The sequence below is a fragment of the Urocampus carinirostris genome, chromosome 18 (assembly GCF_059441175.1).
Source record: "Urocampus carinirostris isolate Australia breed hairy pipefish chromosome 18, RoL_Ucar_1.0, whole genome shotgun sequence".
Taxonomy (NCBI): domain Eukaryota; kingdom Metazoa; phylum Chordata; class Actinopteri; order Syngnathiformes; family Syngnathidae; genus Urocampus; species Urocampus carinirostris.
The window spans coordinates 5,875,419-5,900,757 of record NC_142366.1 but is presented as its reverse complement, the minus strand read 5'-3'; the positions used below and the strand labels follow the sequence as shown (position 1 = coordinate 5,900,757).

The following is a 25,339-nucleotide window of genomic DNA, read 5'->3' as shown; positions in this document are numbered from 1 at the left end:
ATTTACATTGCAAGTTGGTGCCCCCTTACAACTGCACTAACGTTTAGCAAATCGTGTACAAAAATGGCATCGTTTTTTAAATTACAATACTAAATTAAAAATCTGAACATTATTTAAACGCAAACGATATTGGTTGCACTTTCTGATTGGCCGACGTCCATCACGAGGTCACCAGAAAAACGAATGGAACAACACGTACCCCATCAAGTTGTACCAAACCTATTTCATCCAGAAATAATACAGTTATATTTACGTTGTCACAGTTTAACACGAAAATAAAAACTTTATTTTTTGTGTTTTTAATGTTGGCACTTTTTCTTTCGACAGGGCTTGACAGATGTCACTAATGAGGCTTGTTAACAAATCTTTAACGTGACGCCAGCAAGGCTCGTTTCTTGTCTTCAAGCACCGGAACTAAGAAATTTGTTTTAAAAATGAAAGCTTGAGATAAACAAAGAACGTCATGTAACAGGATGTAATGTGTCAAAGCTATTCTAATTTTGAATTTTATGTTTTTATTGAGTGATTTAAATCAAACTAAACTGGTAATTTTTGGTCAAAAACGGCCATTAAAAAAACAAATTATTTTATTTTGAAATAAATTGCAGTCACTCAATCAGACTTCAAAGTGCCCTTGATGTGGTCAGAGCTCTATAGCAACCATTAAGACAGAGAAACAGACGCTTGTGTAAATACTTTGAGAAAGATGTCCCCTCTTAGAGAAAAGGACATTTGTCCAACAACACCAAAGAAGATGCCTCCAAGAAAGATCATCAAGCCCAAAGTAGAGGAAAGAACCAAACTTGGGAATCCACCTCAAAGCCGAGGAGCAAGTTGCCCCAGACCTGCACAGAAGTTTACCCGCGAGTGCGCCAACAGGTCACGATCCACTGCAAGCCGAGCTCCGGCCAGGCAGGATCCAGTCATGGACACTAAATGGCGAAGGGACTGCGACTGTCTCGCACGCCCAGGAAGAATGTGTGACAGGGAATTTGGATTTTTCAGGTGAAACTTTGGCCTTTAGAATTTGCATGCAGTTTTAGGTCTTTGAAAATGGTGTGCTTGTCATCATGCGTGTTGCCATCTGGACCAGAGCATAATCTGGATCAAGAGCCTTGCTGACTTCTTCACTCTTTGTTCGCTCATCTTCTTATTGTAGCGTTAGAATTTTGTCCTATGTCTGATTTTGTATTCATTTTCTCAGTGACCAAGCCTTCACAGTCATTCCTCCAAATCCCAAGAAGAGAAGAGACATCAAAAGAAGTGAGTCTTTGCACCAAAGATTTAAGATTTAAACATTTTCTACCTATGCGAAGAAGTACTACAATCCTTTGTTCATCTATGTCAGTGAGGACTAGAACCCCTCATGATACGCAAAAATCTGCAATTTAGCACCCTTATTTTAGATAGATAAATAGATACTTTATTCATCCCCGTAGGGGAATTCACACTTCCATCAGTATCCTTGTCTTGAAAATAATAATTTAAAAAAGAATTAGAATACAGAAATACCCAATATAACGTGTTGATATAGAGTATTTAAATAGTACTACATAAAATACACACTGTAATAAAAAATAGGGTAATATGCAAATGTGGGGGTGGGGTTTAATGTGGGCTTTTACTCCCCTGGATGGAGTTATAGGGCCTCATGGCATGAGGAAGAAATGATCTCCTCAGTCTGTCTGTGGAACAAGACTGTGACAGCAGTCTGTCGCTGAAGCTGCTCTTCCGTTTGGAGATGATGCTGTGTAGTGGATGTGATGAATTGTCCATGATTGAGCGCAGCTTTTTCCGTGCCTGTCTCTCAGCTACAGTTGTCAGGCTGTCCAGCTCTGTGCCCACAACAGAGCCCGCTTTCCTCACCAGTTTAATAAGACGAGAGGAATCCTTCTTAGCGGTGCCTCCCCAACACGCTGCCGCATAGAAGAGGGCGCTTGCCACAACAGTCTCACACAACTCATTAAACCTGCACTCTGTTGGCTGCCGCTTGCAGCAATTGTCTATCATGGATAATGGATCGCAGCCGCATGGGTCCTCTTCAATTTAGGCAGAAGAAACAGAAAAAATAGCTGCCTCACAAAACACAAATTTGCTCTCTCGACCCCCCATTCACAGCAATAGTCGACTGGGGACATACGTTTGCGACCAAAACAGTGCAGATCATTTTAGGTGGGCTACAATTGCACGCTTCAACGGTCTTAATCTCCCCCCAAAAATAAAGCGCTCTGCAAGCCCCTCCTCTCAGCATAGAGTCAAACGGGGATAATGGATAATGGCAATGAACCTGCACTTTATTTGAGGCGGGCCAAAACGGCATGCCTCCCCTGGTTGGAGCAATCTAGAATTGGGGAGAGTTCATCACACCTGCACGAGTGCAGTTTGTTTTAGCCAGAAATAACACCCCAATAAATGCCATCTTCTGGTCCCATTTGCAGGGAACAATATTGGATTGAGGGTTATCGACTGAGGCTGCACGGTTGCTGTTCATTTTTAGCGAAAAAAGAGCCGCATGCCATACAAAAGTTCCTTCTTCCATTTCTGCTGGGAATCGGAAGCTGGTGGTAATGTGTCGCGGCCGGACAAGCACAGATAGTTTTCGGTGGAAATAAAAACAAAAAGGAGCCACCAGGCATGTGTGCTTCGTGACAGTTCTCGCTGGGAGCAATTTAAGATTGGGGATAATGGATCGCGGCCACACAAGTGCAGTTCATTTTAGGTGGGAATAACAGCAAAAAAGGCACAAAGCCAGACAAAAGTGGCTTCTAATGGTTGCCGCTGAGGTAAATATGGGAAATGGAATAATGGATCCCTGCCGTACAAGTGTAGTTCATTTAGTTAGAAATATAGAGCATTCAATGTTGGGTCAGAGTTCTGTTTTGCAATGTCAAAACAAAAATTATGAAACTATGTCAGAATAATAAATACTTTGTTTTAGTTCAAATTTTAAAATGTAACTCTCTGGCAGGTACTGGGTGAATGTGGGGTGTTATCCCGCATGTGTGAAGCAAATGTCACTGTAACAACTCACCAGAGGTGGGGCGACCAGACCAGTGGGAAATAATTTATTGACCACCCAAATTCTGCTCCTGAAATATTCGCAAATAAACAAAAAAACATTACAAAAGTGCCTTGTTCTGGGCCTCGCTTGCAGCAATATGGGAATGGGGATAACGAATCACGGCCACTTTAGTGCAGCTCACATTTTTGGTGCACAAAATGACAACTCCAGCAGCTCCCGTGTTATTTTTCGATTGTTCTCAGTTATTTTCGATTGTTCTCAGCTTAGGTATGCTGCTGGAAAAGTGAATTTCCCTTCGGGGATGAATAAAGTATCTATCTATCTATCTATCTATCTAAAAAAGAGCCAACAGGCCCACAAAACATGTACTCTGCCAGCCAGTGCTCGCAACAATATGCGATCATGGTATATTTCTTAACCTGCAATGCACTGAAACCAATGTTCCCTCTAAGCTGCGCGCGTGCGCAATCGCGCACTGCTTGCACATTCTCAGCGCACAAGAAAATCTATCCAGTGCAATGTTTCCTCAAAGCTGCGTGTGTGCGCAATTGCCCACTACCCAGAGCTTTTCCGCGCACAAGAAAATCTAGCCAGCTCACAAAAATCAGGGCTCGAAATTGCTAATTAAGAAGCGAATTAAGTCAAATTTACACTGCATGAAGGTAAAAATACACGGGTTTCCCTGACGCTGTGTTCTAAATGTGGTATTTTGATGTCAATGTCGAAGTAGAACAAAGTTGAGTAAAGTCAGTAGACTTTTTCGAGAACTGGCTTTTTCGGCTCAGCTCGGCTCTTTCGGGTCCCAAACGGCTCTTCTGGTTGTTTTTGCTTCTTTAATCCCTACACGACCAAATATTATGTAAAATGACTTAAAGGAAGGGGGGGAAATAGAACAAAAAAAGAAAAAAATACCAAAATAAAAAAGTAGTGAAAAGCTGAGGAAAAAAGAAACAAAAATAAGAGAAAAAAAAGGAAAATTTCAGAAAAAAAGCCCCAAAAAAGAAAGGAAAGAAACAAAGGGAAAAAGTAAATAGAGAAAAAAAACAGAAAAAAAGTAACAGCTAGGAAAAAATAAACATGATGGGATTTTTTAAAGGATTTAAAAAGAAACAGGGAAAAAGAAGAAAAAGTTTGTGTTGCATTCAAATAATTTCCAACTATACCAAGTCAATCGTGTTGCTAACATTGTAATTCCACTAAAAAATGTGATTAAATACAGTTTTGTATCGTGCAACCGACTAAATAGGCCCCCAAAAATGTTAGTATTATGCGACAAAAGATACCAGGAAAAAAAAAAAAAGGAAATCTTGTGAAAGAATTGTTGTGAAAACAAATGACGTATGTAGGCCGTACAACCTTTGCAATAATACATATGTCAATTCATTCAAAAGTGAAATTTTTTTTTTGCATTGCTGGAAACTCAGCAAAATGTAACGTGATGTCAAGTTTTGGACTACACTTGGGATTGCTGTTGCTAACTGTTGTTTCAAGCGTTGCTCAACGACTTTGTGTGAACGCTCAGACCCGTGGAAAATTAGGGGGAACATTGACTGAAACTGCTCAAAGTAGTAGTAGTATTACAGTAGTAAATTTAAGACAGACATATACAAAAGCTTTAAAATGATGCCCACGTCCCCTCTTGATTAATCCAGATAAGATTTATGACCCATGTATATTTGTGTCTGGATTGGCTGAGCAGAGGCAGAGGCGGAGCTAGCAGCCTTGGAGGAGTTAAGGTTGAGCAGGGCCATGGCATACATCAACCTCCAGCCCACCAGAGTCGGTGAGCAACAAGCTTTTATAGCACAATAGCGAATTCCAGGTCCCGGGTTGAACTTGAAGTCACCTTGGGGATGCACCAGGACTCCATTTTGAATCTTCAACATGTGTGTGTTCAAAGGCGGCTGTTTGAGTCTGGAGGAAGTCCGAGTGAAGCAGCAGCAGGAAATGATGCAGGCCAGGAGGAAGCTGAAAGTGCTTTGAAGTCACCCAGGCAACCCAGACCTGAGTCGTCCTTCAGATGGGAGGACAGACGTTTTCCTGTTGGACATTATTGACATTGATATTGTTGTCCCACATCATGTGTAAGCACAGCAAGTGTATTGGATCTATTCCATTTGTATTGTATTTTCCAATAGTATGCAATTACTTTACAGAAGAACGACTTTTATAACCAGTTGCATATTGGGAAATTATATTTTTTAAAACATTGTCCATTTGACTAGTTGAAAACAAAATAATTAAACTGAATTCATTGATAATCATCAAAGCAATGCTGTCGAGTAAGATTTTTCTGTTTATTCTTTAAAAATAATTAACACGTTTATCATATTAGCAAAATATTTAAATCAGTGGTCAAACTCATTTGAGTTCAAGGGCTACATGTTAAATAAACATTCATGGGGGCCGAACTATTAAATTAATGGTTAAAAAATTGTGCCTTAGCGGGAGGGCACGGGGTCTTTCTGAGGCTCACAAATAGATTATGATTCGGGGATGCTAGATTTAATAATAAAATGGTTAAATATTTTGTTATTTTTACCTTTAATGAGATTTAACCTCTTGTAGAGTTTATCAACTGTGTATTTGTAAAAAAGAAGAAGCCAAAAGCAAAACAACAATTACATAAATTTTACTTAACTCTGAGAAACCCAAGTGACAGTGACAAAAAGAGTACAAACACCAATTAATATGATCAAATTACTAAATCAAATTCCTGCAGTATTTTATTTGTATTATTTTATTAAAATGTTTACCTGAATATGAGAACTTTGCTGTTATATTTAAAATATATTATATAAAGGAGCTAAAGCTTATTTAAACTTATGCAAAGACACCCAGGTGCTATTTATTGAATGTATTTTTTGTATTACCTTAAACAGTGCGTCAGTGACTTTTATTTTAAGTAAAATAACAACTGAATGGGTTTCCTCAAGTTTCTCTGGTTGATTAATGGAAGTCAGCAAATATAGCTACAGCGGAGGTATTCCAAGTGGTGATGGGCTTTGGCGACATCTAGTGGACATGTTTGAAACTACACGTCATTATTTGATGTGCTGCAGCCCATTTTTCTCTTTTGCTTCTCTCAGCAATTAGCCTGTGGGCCATGAGTTTGAAACGGGATTTAAATGAAAAGGAAAAAAAAAGGTGATGTCAGCCATTGTTTAAGTCCAAGAGCAACCCCATTCTCTGACGAACATGTTTCTTTCAGGGAATCTTGGACCCAAAATTTTCTTCTCATTATGTGGACAGATAAATGTTTGTAAAAAATAATAATAAATGTAAATGACATTGTGGTGAATTTTGGTTCTTCTGCAAACTATTTTTATTACACATGAAAAAAAAGAGTATCACAAACTACAGAATGCAATCCCATTTAGGAATTAGATTGAAAATAAGAATTGCCTTTATTGTCATTGATAACATCGTCCTGAACATAGTTTACACCGAGATTGAGCGTGGGATACTGGGATAAACATTTAATAAAAACTTGAAAGGAAAAAAAGGTGACAAAATGATTAGTTAACGCAGGGGTCGGGAACCTATGGCTCGCGAGCCATAAATGGCTCTTTCTATAAGTACCTGTGGCTCGGAGACAAATTTGACTGCATGCAAATTTTCTCCATCTCGTCCAAAACGTAAGCTTCTGATCCTATTTAGATACACACAAAGCCAAATCAAGGCTGACAATGAAGAAGTGCTTGGCAGAATATATAGGGCACGTTTTTCACTACAATTTACAGTCAAGGTGTCACACAAAAAAAAAAAAAAAAAAAAAAAAAAAAAAAAAAAAAAAAAAAAAAAAAAAACACGTTCTGGCTGTACATCGCTAAAGAATCCGTTATATAAAACCTCACTATATTATCTGTCTTCAGTGTTCAGATACCTTATGATGAATCCACAGAACACACTGTAAATACGCCAAAACACCGGAAGAGAACTTAGTCATTTGATTGGGTGAGTGGGAGGGATGGGTGGAGCTATGCAAAAAGTGCAAGCACTCCCTCCTATCTCTCGCCCTACGCCGTCTGCGCCATAGATAAGCACATCAGGCTCCCTGTTTGCAGAATGTTGTGACGTTTTTACAAAATAACTGCTTACATCTGGTTTTGAAACCAATATGTATGAAAAAAAAGGGTCAAAATGAGTTTAACCGATCTTGAGTAATTGCAAGAAAGACACAAGTTTAAAATGGTATGTTTGTTGATTTTGGGACACGGGCTCTGGCATTATTCTCTTTTCATAATTTTTATCAAATCATCAAAAATAAATGTGCTGAAGACTAAGCTTTTGTCTGGGGCGCGGGTTTAGCAATTTAGTAAATTTGTCTCATAATATATGCTGTGGCTCTTTCCCAAAATAAAATTAATATATTTTGCTTTTATGGCTCTTTGAGTCAAAAAGGTTCCCGACCCCTGAGTTAACAGGTTTTCTTTTTGTTCTTCACGAATAAAGGTGTATCACAGACTACAGATTGTAATTGCATGTAAGAATTGTCACTGAAAACAACATTATGAACAATGTTCACACCGAGATTAGACGCGGGGAAAACCTGAAAAACATTTGAAAATAATAGATAACAAGAATATTAGAAACTATTTTTTATTTTTATTCCACACATAAAAGTGTATCACCGAATACGGAATGCAATTTCATTGAGGAACTGAATTGGAAATTTGAATTGAATTGTCTTTGTCATTGATCACAACATTATGAACATCGTTTACACCAAGATTAGACGAGGGACAACGGGATTAACTTAATTAAAAAAACTTTGAAAAATATTTAAAATTATATTGGATAAAATTAGTAAAGATTCAAATTAAGGAAAAACTAAAAGTAATTTCGATACCTGTCTAATTATATGGGTCCCACGCCGTATTACAGTTTTTGTATGGATCCCTGCGGGATGGCGGCCACATTTGTAGTCCAACAACTTGCGACGTAAATGCTGCTTTCAGGGACCTTTGGACCCAGAGTATGTTTTCGTCATGTGCTCAGCCAAATATTAAGAGAATATAACATCTTTTTTTTCCTGAAATGTAGTTATTTTGCAAATGAAGATGACTCTTAGGGATACATTGTGTTTACCTTTTTATTTTAATGTATTTACTGACAAAAATAATACCACAAACTATGAAATTCAATATTATTTGTGTTAAAGCGGAAGAAATTAAGCAGCAAATAAACAAATAAATGTGCAGTATATCCAATATTTGTACTGCTTATCCTCCGTAGAGCCGCAGGGGTGATGGAGCCCATTCAAGCTATCTTGCAGTGGGCAAGGGACACCCTGAACAGATTTCCAGCCAGTTGCAGGGCACACAGAGACAGATCACTCACCTGCTCATTCACACTTAGGGAACAATTCACCTCATGCATGATTTTTGGAATGTGGGAGGAAACTGGAGTGCCCAGGAGGTAACCCATGCAAGCACGGGGAGAACATACAAACTCTGGACAGGAAGGCTTGTAGGTGGATTTGAACCCATGACCTCAGAACTGTCCTGTGTACACGCTAGCTGGGATGGGCTGCAGCACCCCCGTGACCGTAACAGTGAAGAATTTATATATATATATATATATATATATATATATAAGGGGCTCCAGCACCCCTGCGACCCTACTGAGGATAAGCGGTGCAGATGAAGAATGGATATAAATATATATATATATATATATATATATATATATATATATATATATACAGCCCCGCGACCCTACTGAGGATAAGCGGTGCAGCTGATGAGATGAGATATATATATATACAGTATATATATATATATATATATATATATATATATATTGAGATATATATATATACACACACAGTATAATATATATATATATATATATATATATATATATATATATATATATATATATATATATACACAGTATATATATATATAGTTCATGTCATGGGAACCTCCAGCGTGGGTTCAAATCCAGCTCCAGGCTTCCTGTGCGGAGTTTGTATGTTCTCCCCGTGCTTGCGTGGGTTTTCTACCGGGCACTCGGGTTTTCTCCCACGTTCCAAAAAAAAACATACATTTCAGGTGAATTGGCCGGTCCAAATTGTCCCTAGGTGTGAATGAGCGAATGAGTTGTCTGTCCCTGTGTGCCCTGCGATTGGCTGGCAACCAGTTCAGGGTGTCCCCTGCCCACTGCCCGGAGATGGCTGGGATGGGCTCCAGCCCCCCCGTGACCCTTATGAGGATAAGCGGTATGGCTAATGAGATATATACATAGAGAGAGAGAGAGAGAGAGCATTAGTTGAGCAAACTGCGCCCCGGGGGGCATATATGGAATATATATATATATATATATATATATATATATATATATATATATATATATATATATATATATATATATATATACATACACACATTTATATACATATATTAGTCCGTTATTTGTTCGTACTTCGGGACAAAATTGTCGAGAAAGACCATTTCACAAAAATTACGAGAAATTTCGTGGGGAAAGATGCAATGTTGCTGAAATTTCTAATATTGCTAATGTATAAGTGCCACAATAAAATTTACATTCAATTTTAACAACAATTACGTCGACGTTTACACTAAAACAACCAGTTATTATTTTGCCTTCTCGACCGTCATTTTTCCCAGTGTCCACGAAGGCAGCATGAATCGGCGCTTGCTGAGCTGATCTTTGTGCAGAGCAAAGCGAGTTAGCACTTAGCCGCACCTAGCAGCAGTAAGCCGCCGCACCGACGATCATTAGCGGCGGCGGCAGGAAGAGGACACAACTGACGCCAACGACACCAGACCGCAGTTACACATTGAGAGTTACGCCATAGAAACATGGTAAGGTTATTTACGAAGCCATTTTCCTCCGTCCTCGACTTATTAAGCGCTAAACTAGCCAGCTAATGCTACATGCTAGTGGTGTGTTTTCCTGACTCATTACCGGGGGACTGGCTGCCATTTTAAACACTTAACATGAGCACGCTGGAGAATTTTTTTTCCCGGGGATAAAATTCACATCGGTGGCTTCGCGGGGGATTAGATGGCGGTACCGACAAAAATCGTGACGCCGCTTTTACGCTAATCGCTCCCATGAAGTGAGCTCGAGTGAAGCTAACGTGGCTAATCGTAATAGCTACTGGGCTAGGCGGCTAGTACGATTGCGTAGTAGTGTCCCACTCGGGGAATAACTTCACTTTTTGGGGCTTGAAATGGTCGACAAGGTGGCAGATGAACGAATTATCTAATTGACGGGGTGTAAACTCTACAGTCGGGACTTTTGGAAGTTAAAAAGATTGTGATCTTTGTTCTAATCTAACGTTGTGGTCTATAGTTAAGATTCGAATTTAGTTGTGTCGATACGTAAGTCCTTATTCCAGTTGCTTGTTCTCATCGTGATTGGATTGCTGAAGAAAACTTGGCAAGTGTACGTAACTTGACCACTTGTCTCGAAAATATTTACATGATCTTGAGTAAGGTGAAAGATGATTCTTAGTTACCCTGAGATATTTGTGTTGAGGTTTGGTGTAGCATTGAGGGCGACATCTGATCTAATGTAACTTAAAGAAAAGAGTTGAGACTTTTTTTCTCAGTCAAGATTTATACTTAAGAGGCGTCACCGTTGCCCGAATGTTGTTGCTCTTTCCCCCAAATGACGTTAAGCAACAGTCTCTGATTTCTGGACAGCAACAGGTGCTAAGGAGGACGACATGAAATGTTCATTAATAAGTTAAGCATGTTTGAGAGGTGTCAAAAACAAAGTCAAAATGTTTAATCTCTTTACCTTTTGAGTTTTTTAATAATTGTGGGTCAGTCGTCTATTGGTTCAGCATCTTCCCTTGTTGCTGTGGTGAAGGTGCAACTTCTCTGGGGTGTCCTGCTTGCTGGATGCAGGATACCTGGAGGAGTGGCAACAGAAAGTGTCATTGAGGTGACGTTTGGCCTAATCTGGAATTAGCCCAGCGTGTTACTGTGCTGCTCCGATTTCCTGCTGGATAATTGATCTTTTGAGGTTCTATTTGATGTTACTTGGTCCCCACAACAACAATACTTCGTCCCATTATTGTCAAGACGCAAATATAGGACAATAAGATTCAGGAGTTCCCGCCTTGGGAAAAGCCTGATCTCCTCTGCCATTACCCTTCTACAAAGCTGCCCTGACTGTCCCCCCGTCATGTATATTTTTCATTCTGCTGTTGTTGTAATGTAATGCCTGTTGTTTTCTCCCAGTACAGTCGGTGGGAGTTTCCCTAAGAGGACCAAATAATTCACGCTAAAAATCTTAATCCAATAAAATCATCCGAATTGAGGTCATTATCAATTATGTTTTGAAGCATTATAGGTGGACAATTACTAATCTGCTCCCCCAAAAAGTTCAATGAGTTATCTATTTCTTCCCAGGTGATCTGGTGACAAGAGAGGGTGGGAGCTCTGGGGTGTAGGAGCGGCACGCAGCGCCACCTGCCTGTGCATAGCGGGAGCACGGCCCCGCCCAGACCCGTCATCAGCGCTGAAGCCCAATGGAGCCCGCATTGTGAGAGCCACGCACCGCTCCGCCCGCACCGTCGCAGGAGAACGGCCCCGCCGCCCGGCGGTAGCATCGCCAGGGAAGTCCCGGCAGGAGCCGCCATGTCATCCAATCGGACCCAGAACCAACATGGCCTCAAACAGATCGGCCTGGACCAGATCTGGGATGACTTACGGGCCGGAATCCAGCAGGTCTACACCAGGCAGAGCATGGCCAAGTCCAGATACATGGAACTCTACACGTATCCGCAAAGGATCACACATGTTTTTCAGATTCTTTCTTTCACTCCTAATTTTATGAACTTATCCTTATTTCTATATGTTTCTCACCCTTTTCTTCCCCAAATTAAGCTCACATCCATTTGCCCACGTTTCCTTAACGCCTCTTGTCAGTCACGTCTACAACTACTGCACCAGTGTGCACCAGTCCAACCAGGGCAGGGGCTCGGTGCCCCCCAGCAAGCCCTCCAAAAAGTCCTCCACACAAGGTGGAGCCCAGTTTGTCGGCCTTGAGCTCTACAAGAGGCTAAAAGAGTTCTTAAAAAATTATCTGACCAGCCTGCTAAAGGTGAGTTGACACGCTGCTTACAGACCGCTCTGCATTTCTCAACATTTGTTTTGATGCCCAACTAGGATGGGGAAGATCTCATGGACGAATGTGTACTCAAGTTCTACACTCAACAGTGGGAGGATTACCGCTTCTCCAGTAAAGTCCTCAACGGGATCTGTGCCTACCTCAACCGCCACTGGGTTCGGCGGGAGTGTGACGAGGGACGCAAGGGCATTTACGAAATCTACTCGGTCAGAACCAAACCCTTCTCTAAAGTTACTAAACTAACATTGTCACCAAATACACAATCTAAAAACAAAACATTTTCTGGTCTAAGATGGCTTATTACAGTATTTTTATGGCCATAAGGCGCACAGTTTTTAAAGGCGCACTCTCTGTAGCTGGTTCTATTTCTGTATTTATCAACACATAAGATGCACTGACTCATTGGGTGCAAGTGCCGCACGACCCCCTTGCAACCACACAGACAAGCATACAAGTGTGCGTTTAAAAAAAAAAACAGCAGGAGCAAAACTGAGTTGGGTTGTGGTTTATTTAAGTATTGATAACAAAGTAAACACACAAGGATAAAAACTTGTCGTTCGTTTTTCAGCTTCCACCAACTTGCGAACCTTCCATTCATTAATCTTCAATTCTCTGGTAGTTGCTTGGTTTCCATGTTCTTCCGCGTAGCGTCAAAATCACACTGCGGACGAAAACACAGAAAGCGTTCAGTGGAGGGAAAGTGAGGTCTAGGATATAATTCATGTTTGGGGGGGGGGGGGGGGGGATACTCTCTTCAGCCTCCGATAGCACAATAACCTTTAATTCTTTGAAACGCTACGGCGTCAGCATCCATGAGCACCTCCGCTTACAATGCATGACTTCACACGGCCTATTCCGCGCAAGCAGGAAATGGTGGCAATCAAACAATTCTATCTATCTACCCTGGCCATATCCCTCGAGAGGGGTGACCGACAGCAAGACAAACACATAACAAAAAAGAAAATAAAAAAAGGGGAAAAGTAGCAACAAACATTTTGGACCATGGCCAACCCAAATGCCCAAACACCCAAACAAGTTGAGCACCTCGCCACCTAAGTTGGTCCTGCTTATGCCCCTCCAGATGAAACGGGACACTAGGAAGCGGCCCTGTCACTCGGGTCAGGGTGACACAACACACTCTTATGTTCAACAGCAGGGCCCGACGGCTTTCACTGGTTTACCCCTGCCGCATCATACGGGTGCATACCCATCCCTTAGAACGCGTCCAAACATCCTACTATCCTTTTACAACACCTCTCCTCTCATTCCTTTCACCAACAAGAGCTCGAGCTTCCATTATATTTAGACCTCTTTCCTGCAGTGCACTCAACACTATCCATCCACGTCAATCGCGGCCTTCCTCTTGGTCTCCATCCATTCACTTCTGCTCTCTAGATCCTCTTCAACATTCGCTCCTCATCCATCCTCTCCATGTGTCCAAACCAACCGCGTACTCACCTATTCACACGCTTGCTCAGTTCCACTACTACTCCAGTTCTGTCTCTCACTATTTTATTTCTCAATCTATCCAATCTTGTCACTCTTAAGATACTCTTCAAACTCTCTATCTCAAAAACATTTAATTTCCTTCTCAAATCTGCATTCAGGCTCAAAGTCTGCACCATACAACACAGTCGGCACAATCCCACTCTCATACAGTCCCCTCTTTACATCCATACTCAAACTCTTTTTGCTCATCACTCTCCTCAGACTTTTCCTTGATTCACTCTGTGCAATACCTCGCAGTCCACTCCACCAACTGCAGCCACATCACAACCCAAGTACCTAAAGCTTTCAACTTCTTCCAGCACCTGTCCATTCACCTTTATTTCCAACCCCATGCCCACTCCAACACGTGAACACTTCATCACCTTACTCTAACCAACATTCACACATAACTTACGCTTATCACACACTCTTCCAAACTTCATTACCAACCTTCTCAATGTTTCCTCAGAATCAGCCACAAGAGCTGTGTCATCTGCAAACAACTGACTTACCTTCCACACCATTCCACTGTTATCTATCACAAGAGTTTTTATGTGAACAATCAAACGGACGATTAAAAGTCACAGAAGACACATAGATGTAGCATTTAGTTGGAAATGTTTACGATCTCACCAAAACATGGGATTTCACCCAAAAATTGTTTTAGGTCTTGACTTTACCAAGGCTCGAACCAGTGACCTTCCATCCTCGGGAGCGAGCGCACAGCCCTAAGGTCACCAAGCTGGTCTCCATCCGTCACTCTTCATGAGACACAGAGCGCATAACTCGTTAGGGCTCATTGCATGATAGGGCGCGCCGTAGATTTTGAATGAAATTTGAGACTTATTTGTGCATAATGAGGGTGAAAATGCGGTAAATAAGTGGAGTTGGTCCCTCATTTGGTAACAGTGATAGCAATAACAGACCTCAATAAAATAAACTGCACTACCTTAAAATTAACACCAGATGGTGCTAGTATGACAATTTGTGGTGCAATTTCGATGTTCCGGCATGTTCTTCTTTGCAGCTGGCCCTGGTTACTTGGAGGGAGTGTTTGTTCAGACCCCTGAATAAACAGGTGTGTTTACTTAAATACCTGATCTTTTTCATCATATATGCTTTACTTGCTCATTCGTCCATCAATCAATACGAACTTTATCCGTCAGGTCACAAATGCTGTACTGAAGCTCATAGAACGAGAGAGAAACGGCGAGACCATCAACACTCGCCTCATTAGCGGCGTGGTCCAGTCCTATGGTGAGTGCTGTAGATTTTTTTTTTTTTTCTTGAAAAATTTCAGGTCACAAATTCCTCAACAATCATTCTTCCGTAGTGGAGCTTGGCCTCAATGAGGAGGACGCCTTCGCCAAAGGTCCTACACTTTCTGTCTACAAGGAATACTTTGAGTGCCAGTTCCTGACGGATACAGAACGCTTCTACACGCGCGAGAGCACGGAGTTCCTTCAGCAGAACCCTGTCACTGAGTACATGAAGAAGGTAAGAGCACACACAGTTAACAGCGGCGAGACTGATGACCACACCACTGGGATGTTAACGGCAGGCGGAGGCCCGGTTGCTAGAGGAGCAGCGGCGTGTGCAGGTTTACCTTCACGAGTCCACGCAGGACGAGTTGGCTAGAAAGTGTGAGCAGGTCCTCATCGAGAAGCACCTGGAGATCTTCCACACGGAGTTCCAGAACCTTTTGGATGCTGACAAGAATGAAGGTAAGCGGTGAATTGAGCTTCCTGCTAGTGTTAATTTTTGCGAAAGATGACCAGTATGTTTAAACTTTCCAGACCTGGGGCGCATGTACAACCTGGTGTCACGCATCACTGACGGCCTTGGAGAGCTAAAGAAGCTCCTGGAAACACACATTCACAACCAGGGCCTGGCTGCCATCGAGAAATGCGGCGAGGCGGCGCTCCACGTACGGCGGCGCCCAATGAGCGAGAAAACTGAACTTCCCACTTCAATCGTGTCTTTGTTGCAGGAACCGAAAGTGTATGTTCAGACCACGCTGGACGTGCACAAAAAGTACAACGCCTTGGTCATGTCGGCCTTCAACAACGACGCTGGCTTCGTGGCGGCGCTGGACAAGGTAAGCTCCCCCAGCCAGTTGGGATCAACGAGAGTGAATAGGGTGGCATATTTGTTACATTATCTTCAAATGTCCTCTCAGGCATGCGGCCGCTTCATCAACAACAACGCCGTCACCAGGATGGCGCAGTCGTCCAGCAAATCGCCCGAACTGCTTGCCAGATACTGTGACTCGCTGCTTAAGAAGAGGTAAGACGGTGCAACCTCATGATTTTTTTTCCATTGTCTTTATTCTCCCTATTTTAACATCTTTTGTTTTCTTTATCAACGTTGATGAATTATTTTCTTTTTCATATTCAGTATGCCTGGTTTGAGAAAGAAACACAAAAATTGAATTTTTGACAATACAATTGCAATAAAAATGAAAATAGGGGAAAAGTTAGTCTAGGTTTACACTGCAGGGAACAGATGTGACCTGTATCCGATCTGTTAAAGTCCAATACATATCATACATATATCTAATACGGCTTATGTGTGAACAGTCGGAGAGCATTCATATGACTTGCACGTCACAGTGCGGCAGACGTCACTATTCTGCCTTCAACCTGGCCGAAGGAAGCGGACAAATCAGAAGTTTCATGAAACCACACATTCATGGAAGATGAACACTTGTTTATTTTGTTACTCATGGAACAGCCAACATTGCGTCGTATACAACTAAATTCACAATATGTCGCTTGAATTCACTCTTAAAGGTCTAATAATATTGTAATATTGGACCATTAGATTGCCCTGTCTTGCCTGGGACGAGCAAAGGTCAGTAATACATAGCAGAGTGTGACTGCATCCTGCCGGAAGAACATGAATCAGAGAAGAGATTCCTCAGTGAAAAATAAATATGCATTTTTTTTTCCCAAGATTTTTTAAATAAAATCTAAGAATGGTGTGATTATGTATTTTTGCCTACTACTCAGATCAATGTTGTTTTTGTTGTTGCTTTTTTTTTTTACTAGATTAAAGTTTTTTTTCTACCACTAGGAGGCACTAACTACTACACACTGTCCCTTCAATGTAGTGGTAGTTAACAATATTAACATTCAAATCACACTACACAAGGGGAAAGCGAGGTTTTGGATTTAATTTATACGAGTACTTCCACAAACATGAGCGGATTGTGTGTGACGTCACGTGTCCTTTTCCGCGCATGCGAGTCTCTTGTGGTGTTTACACAGAAGATCAATTGAAATACAAGTCGCATTTAGTTGGAAATGTTAACAATCTCACAAAAATATTTGATTTCACCCAAAAATCGGAATTCAGCGTTAAGCCTTTTCATGTGAACCTAGTCATAGGTCCGTACCAGGGTTGGGAGGGTTACTTTAAAAATGTATTCCGATACAGTCACTAGTTACCTGTTAAAAAATGTAGTCAGTAACGTAATCCAAGTACCATAATATTACAGTAATGTAACGTGATTACTTTCAATTACTTTTGGATTACTCAAATACCAAATATGCTAATAAAAGACAAAAGTGTGTTTTACGCTGCACGGTGTTTTTGTTGCCCTTTTCAGCTCGATGAACAAAATAATGACGAAATTGCCACCCAATAAAGGCATTCTTTTCATTGGAGGCCATGCCAGCAACTGCAAAGATTCTCTCGGTGCCGTGAGTCATGAAGTGTTGTAGTGGTGCGCGCACGTCGTGTGTGACCCCTATCTCTGTCGATCTCTCTCCAGTGTCAGTGACAGCATAATGAAATGATGATAGGCACAATTCATGTATCGGCACATTATGTATATATAAATATACTTATAAATAAAATTGTAATCCTGCAAAATAATCCTTATTTTTACTAAATGTACCTGTAATTTGATTACGTCTTTTTTTCTGTAACTGTAGCGGAATACAATTACATTTTTTTGGTATCTAAATTACGTAACGCCGTTCCATGTATTCCGTTACTCCCCAAGTCTGGTCTTTACATCTCACAAATAGGATAGAAACTAGATGCAAAATGTATGAGATTATTTATTAGCTGTTCCTAAGAACCCCAAAATATCAGTTTGAAAGTTTGTATAAATGTTTTGGTTTGTGTTATTTTCTTACTTTTATTGTGTTAAAGAAAAATTGGCAAACTTTATTAGTTGGTTCTTTAAATTGGAAACAAACTTAAAGCTTTATTTGATAACCTTACCCTTAATTCTTGTAACTCTACAATTGAGCCTTTCTTCCCTCAATCATTTTTAGGTGTAATGCCTTTCTGGTTGTTTTCGTAAAAAATGTTTTTGTTTTTGTTAAATTTTACATCACGCAGCTCAGTTGTTACTTTCCCACACCCGATCTACTTTCCTTATTTATTAAATCCCAATTTTGTTATAAATTTTTTTCCAACATGTTGACCTTTTGTTCGTTGTTAGCTCCAAGAACCCAGAGGAAGCGGAGCTAGAGGACACGCTAAACCAAGTGGTAAGGCGATCGCAACACCTTTCAATTAGCCAGGCCTACAAAATCACTATCTTCCAGATGGTGGTTTTCAAGTACATCGAGGACAAGGACGTTTTCCAGAAGTTTTATGCCAAGATGCTGGCCAAGCGTTTGGTCCACCAGAACAGTGCCAGTGACGACGCCGAGGCCAGCATGATCTCCAAACTCAAGGTGCTGAGCTGCCTGACAAGTTTGAGGGTGGCCTTTAAAAAAAAAATCACACTCGTTCTCTTTTCACCTTTGCAGCAAGCGTGCGGCTTCGAGTACACATCCAAACTTCAGCGGATGTTCCAGGACATCGGCGTCAGCAAGGACCTCAACGAGCAATTCAAAAAGCACCTCACCAATTCGGAACCTCTCGACTGTCAGTCAAAATTTTGTAATCTGTTATCTTAGTACCTTGAAAAAATATTTTTGGGGATCATTTCGTGCAGTTGTCATGAAGACTGTGTTGTGTTTTCAGTGGATTTCAGTATTCAGGTTCTGAGTTCTGGCTCGTGGCCTTTCCAGCAGTCTTGTACCTTCGCGCTCCCATCTGAGGTAACCACCACACACATGTTTGTCCTTCTGACTGACTGATAAACACCTTCTTGTGTGCAGTTGGAAAGAAGTTACCAGCGCTTTACGGCTTTCTACGCCAGCAGACACAGTGGCAGGAAGTTGACGTGGCTCTACCACCTCTCCAAAGGCGAGCTGGTGGCCAACTGCTTCAAGAACAGGCATGTTCCTCCCACCTGAATCTTGTACGTGTCTGCACATCGTCACGTTGACGCTCTCTTATAGGTACACGCTACAGGCCTCCACCTTGCAGATGGCCATCTTGCTGCAGTACAACACGGAGGACAGCTACAGCGTGCAGCAGCTCTCCGACAGCACGCAGATCAAAACGGTACACTTGCAGGAATTGGATCCTTTGTTGTTATTGCTAAAATTGTTTAGACATGGCTAGGGCTCTAATGATTAATTTCATAATCGGTGAATCGGGTGATTATGTTTTCGATTTATCAATAAATCTGATTTCTCAGACATTTTAATTTTTCCTCTATTCAAATATTAAATTTCTGGACAAAAATTGTCCACTAAACAACAGAATATCTTGTAATAATAAACAATAAAAAAAAACATAAGTTTTTCAATTAACTTGACAATAAACGAAAACACATACAAATGTATGCTATACACCTGAGAATATGTAAGATGGTCTTTTCGTACCACCTTATCTATAGATCATATTATATTTGGACTTATCATAAAAAGGAATACATTTTGTTTTATGTGTTGCAATGTTTTTATCCACACAAAAAATATCGAAAATGTAAACAAACTTGCCTTTCAAAATCTGTCAACAAATTTGTTTTTCTGTTGAATCTTGGGATATCATACACATTCCCAATATGAAAATTATATATGCTCAAGAATCTGACCCGTGTGTACAGTTAAACATGTCATTATGATTACTTTTTTACTTTATTTCATGTATTTACCTATTTTAATTTTTTTCTTTGTATTTCTGCAACACTCGGTTTCCTTAAATTATTAAATTTGTTTCATGATGAAACTGTCAAACACTACAAAGTTGAAACTTTCATGCCAGTCTTGTTTTTATTATGCAATGTTCAATATTTAGGATTTTTAAAAATGCAAGATAACTTTTGTATTAAAACAGCTGGCGCTCTCTGCAGGACCAAAGTGTTAAACTCCCAGCGTCACAACGGAATAGATTGCACCCTTATTTGCATTAATTTAATGTAATTGGTGGCTCATATTCGCGTGATACAACAAATTGATGATCTAATTAGTTTTCAATGCTTTTAACCATCTGTTGTTGACTGTTGTTGGGATAATGGGCAAATCTTTATTAAATGTGACTTGACTAGTGCTTTTTACTGGCGATGTCTGTCAGACTGGACAAAGAGCCGCCCATGATATTCTGGGCTGTGTTGATGACTCTGTAAAGTTCCCCTATCTACTGATGATTACCCAGCATACCACACCTTAATGCCATATGCAAGGAGTCTTTAATAATATTTCTGCTGTGGTACAGAGACCTGGCAATGTCCTCCAGCCTCGGCAGAGAACAGACCATGATTTTCTGAGCTGCGTTAATGAAAGAATGCCAGAGTAATTAGACATACTGCACACGTCTCAAGTTTTCCACTTTTGCAGGACATCCTCATTCAAGTTCTGCAGATTTTGTTGAAGTCCAAACTTCTGGTGAGTAAAGCGAGCGGTTGAACATTCGTCCTGGTGGACGCCAGTCGAGCTTCTTGTCCGTGGCAGGTCCTGGAAGACGAGAATGCTAACGTGGACGAGGTTGACTTTAAACCCGACACCATTATCAGACTATTCCTGGGATATAAAAAGTAAGGCTGTGCCCATCTGCAGATCTCCTCATCCAATTCTGCACAGCTGATGTGTTTGTTTTTTTGTTTATTAAGCAAAAAGTTGCGCGTCAACATCAACGTCCCCATGAAGACTGAGCAGAAGCAAGAGCAGGAGACCACGCACAAGAACATTGAGGAGGATCGCAAGCTCCTCATTCAGGTCTGAACAGCACTCTTCTTTAAATGTTGACATTCGCTAACTTTTCAGTGCTTGCAGGCGGCCATCGTCCGGATCATGAAGATGCGCAAAGTCTTGAAGCATCAGCAGCTGCTAGCTGAGGTCCTCAACCAGCTGTCGTCTCGCTTCAAACCTCGTGTGCCCGTTATCAAGGTACTTTAGCTACCGACACGTGTTAAATCCTGTTCAAAATTATTTCGCAACCATAAGACACGCCTCACTAAAAGGCACAGTTTCAGTTTGTGTCATTGCTGCATTTAACACAGACACACCTAATGATAGGGAGCTTGCTTTATAACAACACACACACACACACAAGCATACAGGTGTTGCTATTTAAAAATACATTAAGAGCATAATGGGGTTATTTTGTGTTTTATTCTGATATTGATGACTAAGTACTAAAACAATGTTTAAATTATCAATCATCACTGATAAAACAAGCACAAAAATAGAGCAGGAAGCCAGACATTTTTTTACCCTGTGATCGTTGTTAATCGAACCCATTAAAGTCCTCATGTTCTGTTACTGAATAGAACACCTATGCCAAATGTCAGCCTTGCCAAGTTCACTTTCTGTGCCGTTCAGCTTGCAAAAGCTCCAACCGATATGCTGGCAGAAACTCATTCCTCATCTGCCTCATCTCTAAATCCTTCTGAGGATTCCTTTACATGCATGGCACTGTACATAGGCGTCAAATGCTCACAGTGCCTTGTTTACTCTTCTTATACCATCATCTAAAATTGACTGTTGAATCGAGTGCAACTTGAGCCACCTGACAGCATGTATCCAACTCAATGAGATTTTTTTTTAGTTTTCTGCAGCTACGTATGTGAGAAGTAACACCTGCCAAAAAAAAGACAATATGCCAGTGCAAGAGATACCATGGAAAAGCACTGTTGTGATTGCAACCAGCTGGCAAAAGTAAAATGGCAATCGCCACTGGCATGGCTAGCACTATTGTCAAATGTGCTCATGGCTTGAGATGGTACAGTAATATCTTGGTTATATTTTGGTTAATAGGGACCAGAACCTCCCACGAGAAGTGAGAATTAGCGAAGTAGCGTGGCACCTTCATTACAGCTCCATGGGTCAAACTTATCTCAAGATGACGTCCTTACCAACTGAGATAATACAAACAACCAATACATTTACAATTGAAATCACAAAATTGTAGTTAAATGAATGATCTTCATTGATATAAAAAAAAGTAAAATGAAACTGAAGGGCCTCTCCTTTCACTGTAAGAAAGTGATTTAGAGAGCGGCTGGCTAGTTGCATGCTAACATCGGTTATCTTTGTGTTAAGCCAGGTCTCAACGGTGATTAAAATACAACTGTCCTGAATGTAGCGGTTTACCACAAGTTGTAGCTCCAGGTCATCTATTTCATGGGTAATGGATGTGGTGTTGGTGAGAGGCAGGCACTGCAGGCGTGGCTTAACGGTGTTGTTGATGTAGCAGTACCCAACACCTGTAGCCTCGCTGTTGCTTTCTCTCCCGACGCCCCCTCAGTCGATCCCTGGACTCGATAAGAATCCATTATTTGCGCTCTCCTGAGTTTCTTCAGCGACAGATTTAATTAATGAATTTCTGTTCAACGTAACAAGCCCCCAAGGATACTAGCTGTCATGTCACGACGGCGTTAGTTTTGGTGGCCAATTGTGTGCCCACACCAGCTTTTTACTGACGGCAAGCTCGGGGGGTGGTGTATGTGTAACCTGTGCAGTCCTTTTAGACATTTTGTGATTAAGGGTTATACAAATAAATGTGACTTGACAGCATACATCAGCCTATCACAGTGGCGCGAAGACTGCTTGCAAACTTTGCCTCACTTTAATTAGTTAGTATCTGATTGTCCAGCGCCGCTAAAACCAGAACTGTGACAATTTTGGCTGGCCAAACACACCATCACTCCTAAATATGGAACTATAAATCCTTAAAAAAACTGCAGTGTCTTTTGATTACACAATTGTTTCACCGGATGATGGCAAGTGCCTTTTTGCCATGTTGACCACTGTTTTCTGTGAGGATTTTAGCTCACCCCATTTCTGACATGAAGATTGTTAATAAAAAAAAAGGAAATTTGACTGTGAGGCCTGCCGCTTCCATGACAAGTGGTTATAAATGTTTTCACAAAATCCCCGGAGTGTACATAAATGCGAGGTTGCGACACTGATCGCCAAGCACTGCAAACCTTTCACAGAGGGTGAATTTATTAAAGCCCTGTTCAAAGAATGCCAGGCTGAATGGTCATTCCTCACACATTTTCATCTTACCAAATCCAGCCCGCTTTCTAAAAATTTTGGACACCCCTGCCATAGAAGTATAGTTTGGTGGTGATGCATTGAAATAAACCATGATCTACTGCATAACACGCATACTTTCACATTCAATCAACGCCTATACTTACCCATTTTCACGGTGTCCTCTACTACATCCGCCTTTGAACAAAACACACACACGCATTAAAGAGCGTGTGGCTAATTTTGAAAATCTCATCCTATTACGGGTACCTTTATAATCGGGAAAATAAGATGACTGACCTTTTCCTTCTCCCCCTTGTTTACAGAAATGCATCGACATCCTAATTGAGAAGGAGTACCTGGAACGAGTGGACGGCGAGAAAGACACATACAGCTACCTGGCATGAGGAAAACTTCAACACCCGCCCCCCAAATCGCGCACGCACACACTCGAGCGCCCTCCACAACGGCTGAGTTTTATTTTTTATGTGTTCTTGTTTTTTTTCCTTTCTCCCTCCTATGTCTCAATAATAAAGTGTGGCTCATGACGTGCGCGGCAGTTACTTTGCGTGTGTGCGTGCGCGACACCGGAGCACCCGAATCGGAATTCCAACTCGGACATCTGCTCTCTCTCTTCCGCCAGTCATGAAGGAATTGAACACGCAACCCAAATCTCTCCCCCACACGAACACACACACTCTCAACCCCTACAACTGACGCACGTTGTAAATAGGCCCAGATTATAAGAGGAAGAGCGCCTTGCCGTTCTCATGACTAGCCTTCAGCCAATCAGAGAGCCATATCCAAAGGTTTCTGCATGTTCCCGCTTCTTCTCGCGCAGGACGACATTTGTATAGTGTGCTTCATTTTCTAAATGTGTGATAAAACAATTAAAAAGGTTTCGTAAACATTCACCGACCTTTTATTGTGTCACCTCTTTATTTCTTTGAGATTATAGGTTCAGAAAGTAAAAAATAATGATTGTCACGTGAGGGATTGAACTGGGTCAAGCAGTTTGGCTCGAGATTCATTTCTTTAAAGGGACGGATGGTGTCATGTGGCAACTAGCTCTAGTGTAACAAAGTGAGAACCAAAAAGTCAAAGGATAAATGCAACATACGTAGAATTAACGTGACCTAATGGGGGAAAAAATAACTGATACCTTATATGGATAAATTACGGTTCAATCAAATTTCTGGGATGTTTTGCACAAAAGCCCTGAATATGGTCATACACTACATGGATGGATTTGATTCAGTTTTAGTACAGAAAGACCAAATTGGGTCAAAATGACAAAATCAATACATGGATACATTTGATTTAAGGTTCGGCGTTGTTTTATCCAAATGGGTAATCGTGAGTTGTTTTGCACCAACTGAACCAAATATTGTAAAAAGTGACGGATACATAACATGGATACATTTGATTTGAGTTCCTGGGTTATGTACAGAATCACCCAAATTGGCTCAAACATTATGTATACCATACTTGGTAAAATGATTCAAGCGTTAGGGTTGTTTTGTTAAAAATGACTTGAGACCCTAATTCTTGTCTTTTAATCCTGCATTTTAAATCTTATCTATTCCTTTTCAAAACAGTGACTCCTTATTTACCTAAAAACTCTCATTTGATACCCTAACTTTTTGGAAACGCTTGCATTCTACAATCCCTGCTTGAGCTGAGACAAGGGTGGTTGGGATGTGACAAAGAAGACAAGGAACTAGCTAGGAACCAAGGGAAAGGGATACTTATAAAGGTAGGAGGACAATAGAGAGAGCCACAAAAACAGCATGGGTTTACGTTTGTGACAGTGTGTCAATAACATTTGTTGTTTAATATGTACACATACATGCCAAACAAGGCTTCACTCTACATTATAGGTGGGTAATCGTTGATTATAGGCCATTCTTGGGCAAAGACATTGCAAAAGCAAAAAAAATGGACTGGTTAACAAAACTCTACTGATAAGAATCTACCTACATGAATACTCTTATACATACATACAGCGACCACTACGAAAACATATTTCAACCCCAAGCTCACTGTCATTGTACCCGAGTGAGACCTTGTCTAGAGAAGGGACTGCACAATACACAAAGAGGTAAGTATTAGTTTCAGGAGCGAGCAGCAGCAAGTCAACTGCAGGAGAGAGAGTGGGAAAGGTGAGAGGAGAGAGAGTGGGAAAGGTGAGATGGCACAACATTCATTTGGACAGGTAACTTAAAATTAGTTTTACCTGGTTATATCAGTATTATTTTCCCCCCATTTTATTAACACTCCACTTATTGAAACATGAATATTTTGTTTGTTTGTTTGTTTGTACATGATTCAATTGTTTGTTTGTTTGTACATGATTCAAATTGAATCTTTTCTTCCGGCGCCGTCA

General features: G+C 40.9%; 2 protein-coding genes across 3 annotated transcripts; both read left to right on the top strand.

Annotated features, from left to right (window-relative positions):
• The first annotated feature begins 4 nt into the window (after positions 1–4).
• Positions 5–5,291, top strand: LOC148348206 (uncharacterized). 2 transcript variants are annotated; one of them, XM_088322292.1, is made up of 4 exons: positions 11–1,005; positions 1,205–1,263; positions 4,722–4,805; positions 4,923–5,291. In XM_088322292.1, the coding sequence occupies exons 1-4, from the start codon at positions 707–709 to the stop codon at positions 5,003–5,005; spliced, it is 525 nt and encodes a 174-aa protein (XP_088178418.1). In that variant the 5' UTR covers positions 11–706; the 3' UTR covers positions 5,006–5,291. The 2 variants fall into 2 exon arrangements, with proteins under 2 accessions (XP_088178419.1, XP_088178418.1); XM_088322293.1 differs by lacking the exon at positions 4,722–4,805 and having other exon boundaries at positions 5–1,005.
• Positions 5,292–9,658: 4,367 nt separating this feature from the next.
• Positions 9,659–23,863, top strand: LOC148348205 (cullin-1). The gene is made up of 22 exons (XM_088322127.1): positions 9,659–9,855; positions 11,416–11,783; positions 11,935–12,109; positions 12,175–12,342; positions 14,652–14,702; positions 14,791–14,881; positions 14,958–15,121; positions 15,186–15,348; positions 15,421–15,551; positions 15,615–15,722; positions 15,804–15,910; positions 18,081–18,129; positions 18,187–18,318; positions 18,394–18,511; positions 18,611–18,687; positions 18,748–18,866; positions 18,931–19,036; positions 20,314–20,361; positions 20,428–20,510; positions 20,586–20,691; positions 20,749–20,862; positions 23,280–23,863. The coding sequence occupies exons 2-22, from the start codon at positions 11,644–11,646 to the stop codon at positions 23,358–23,360; spliced, it is 2,331 nt and encodes a 776-aa protein (XP_088178253.1). The 5' UTR covers positions 9,659–9,855; positions 11,416–11,643; the 3' UTR covers positions 23,361–23,863.
• The last annotated feature ends 1,476 nt before the right edge of the window (positions 23,864–25,339 follow it).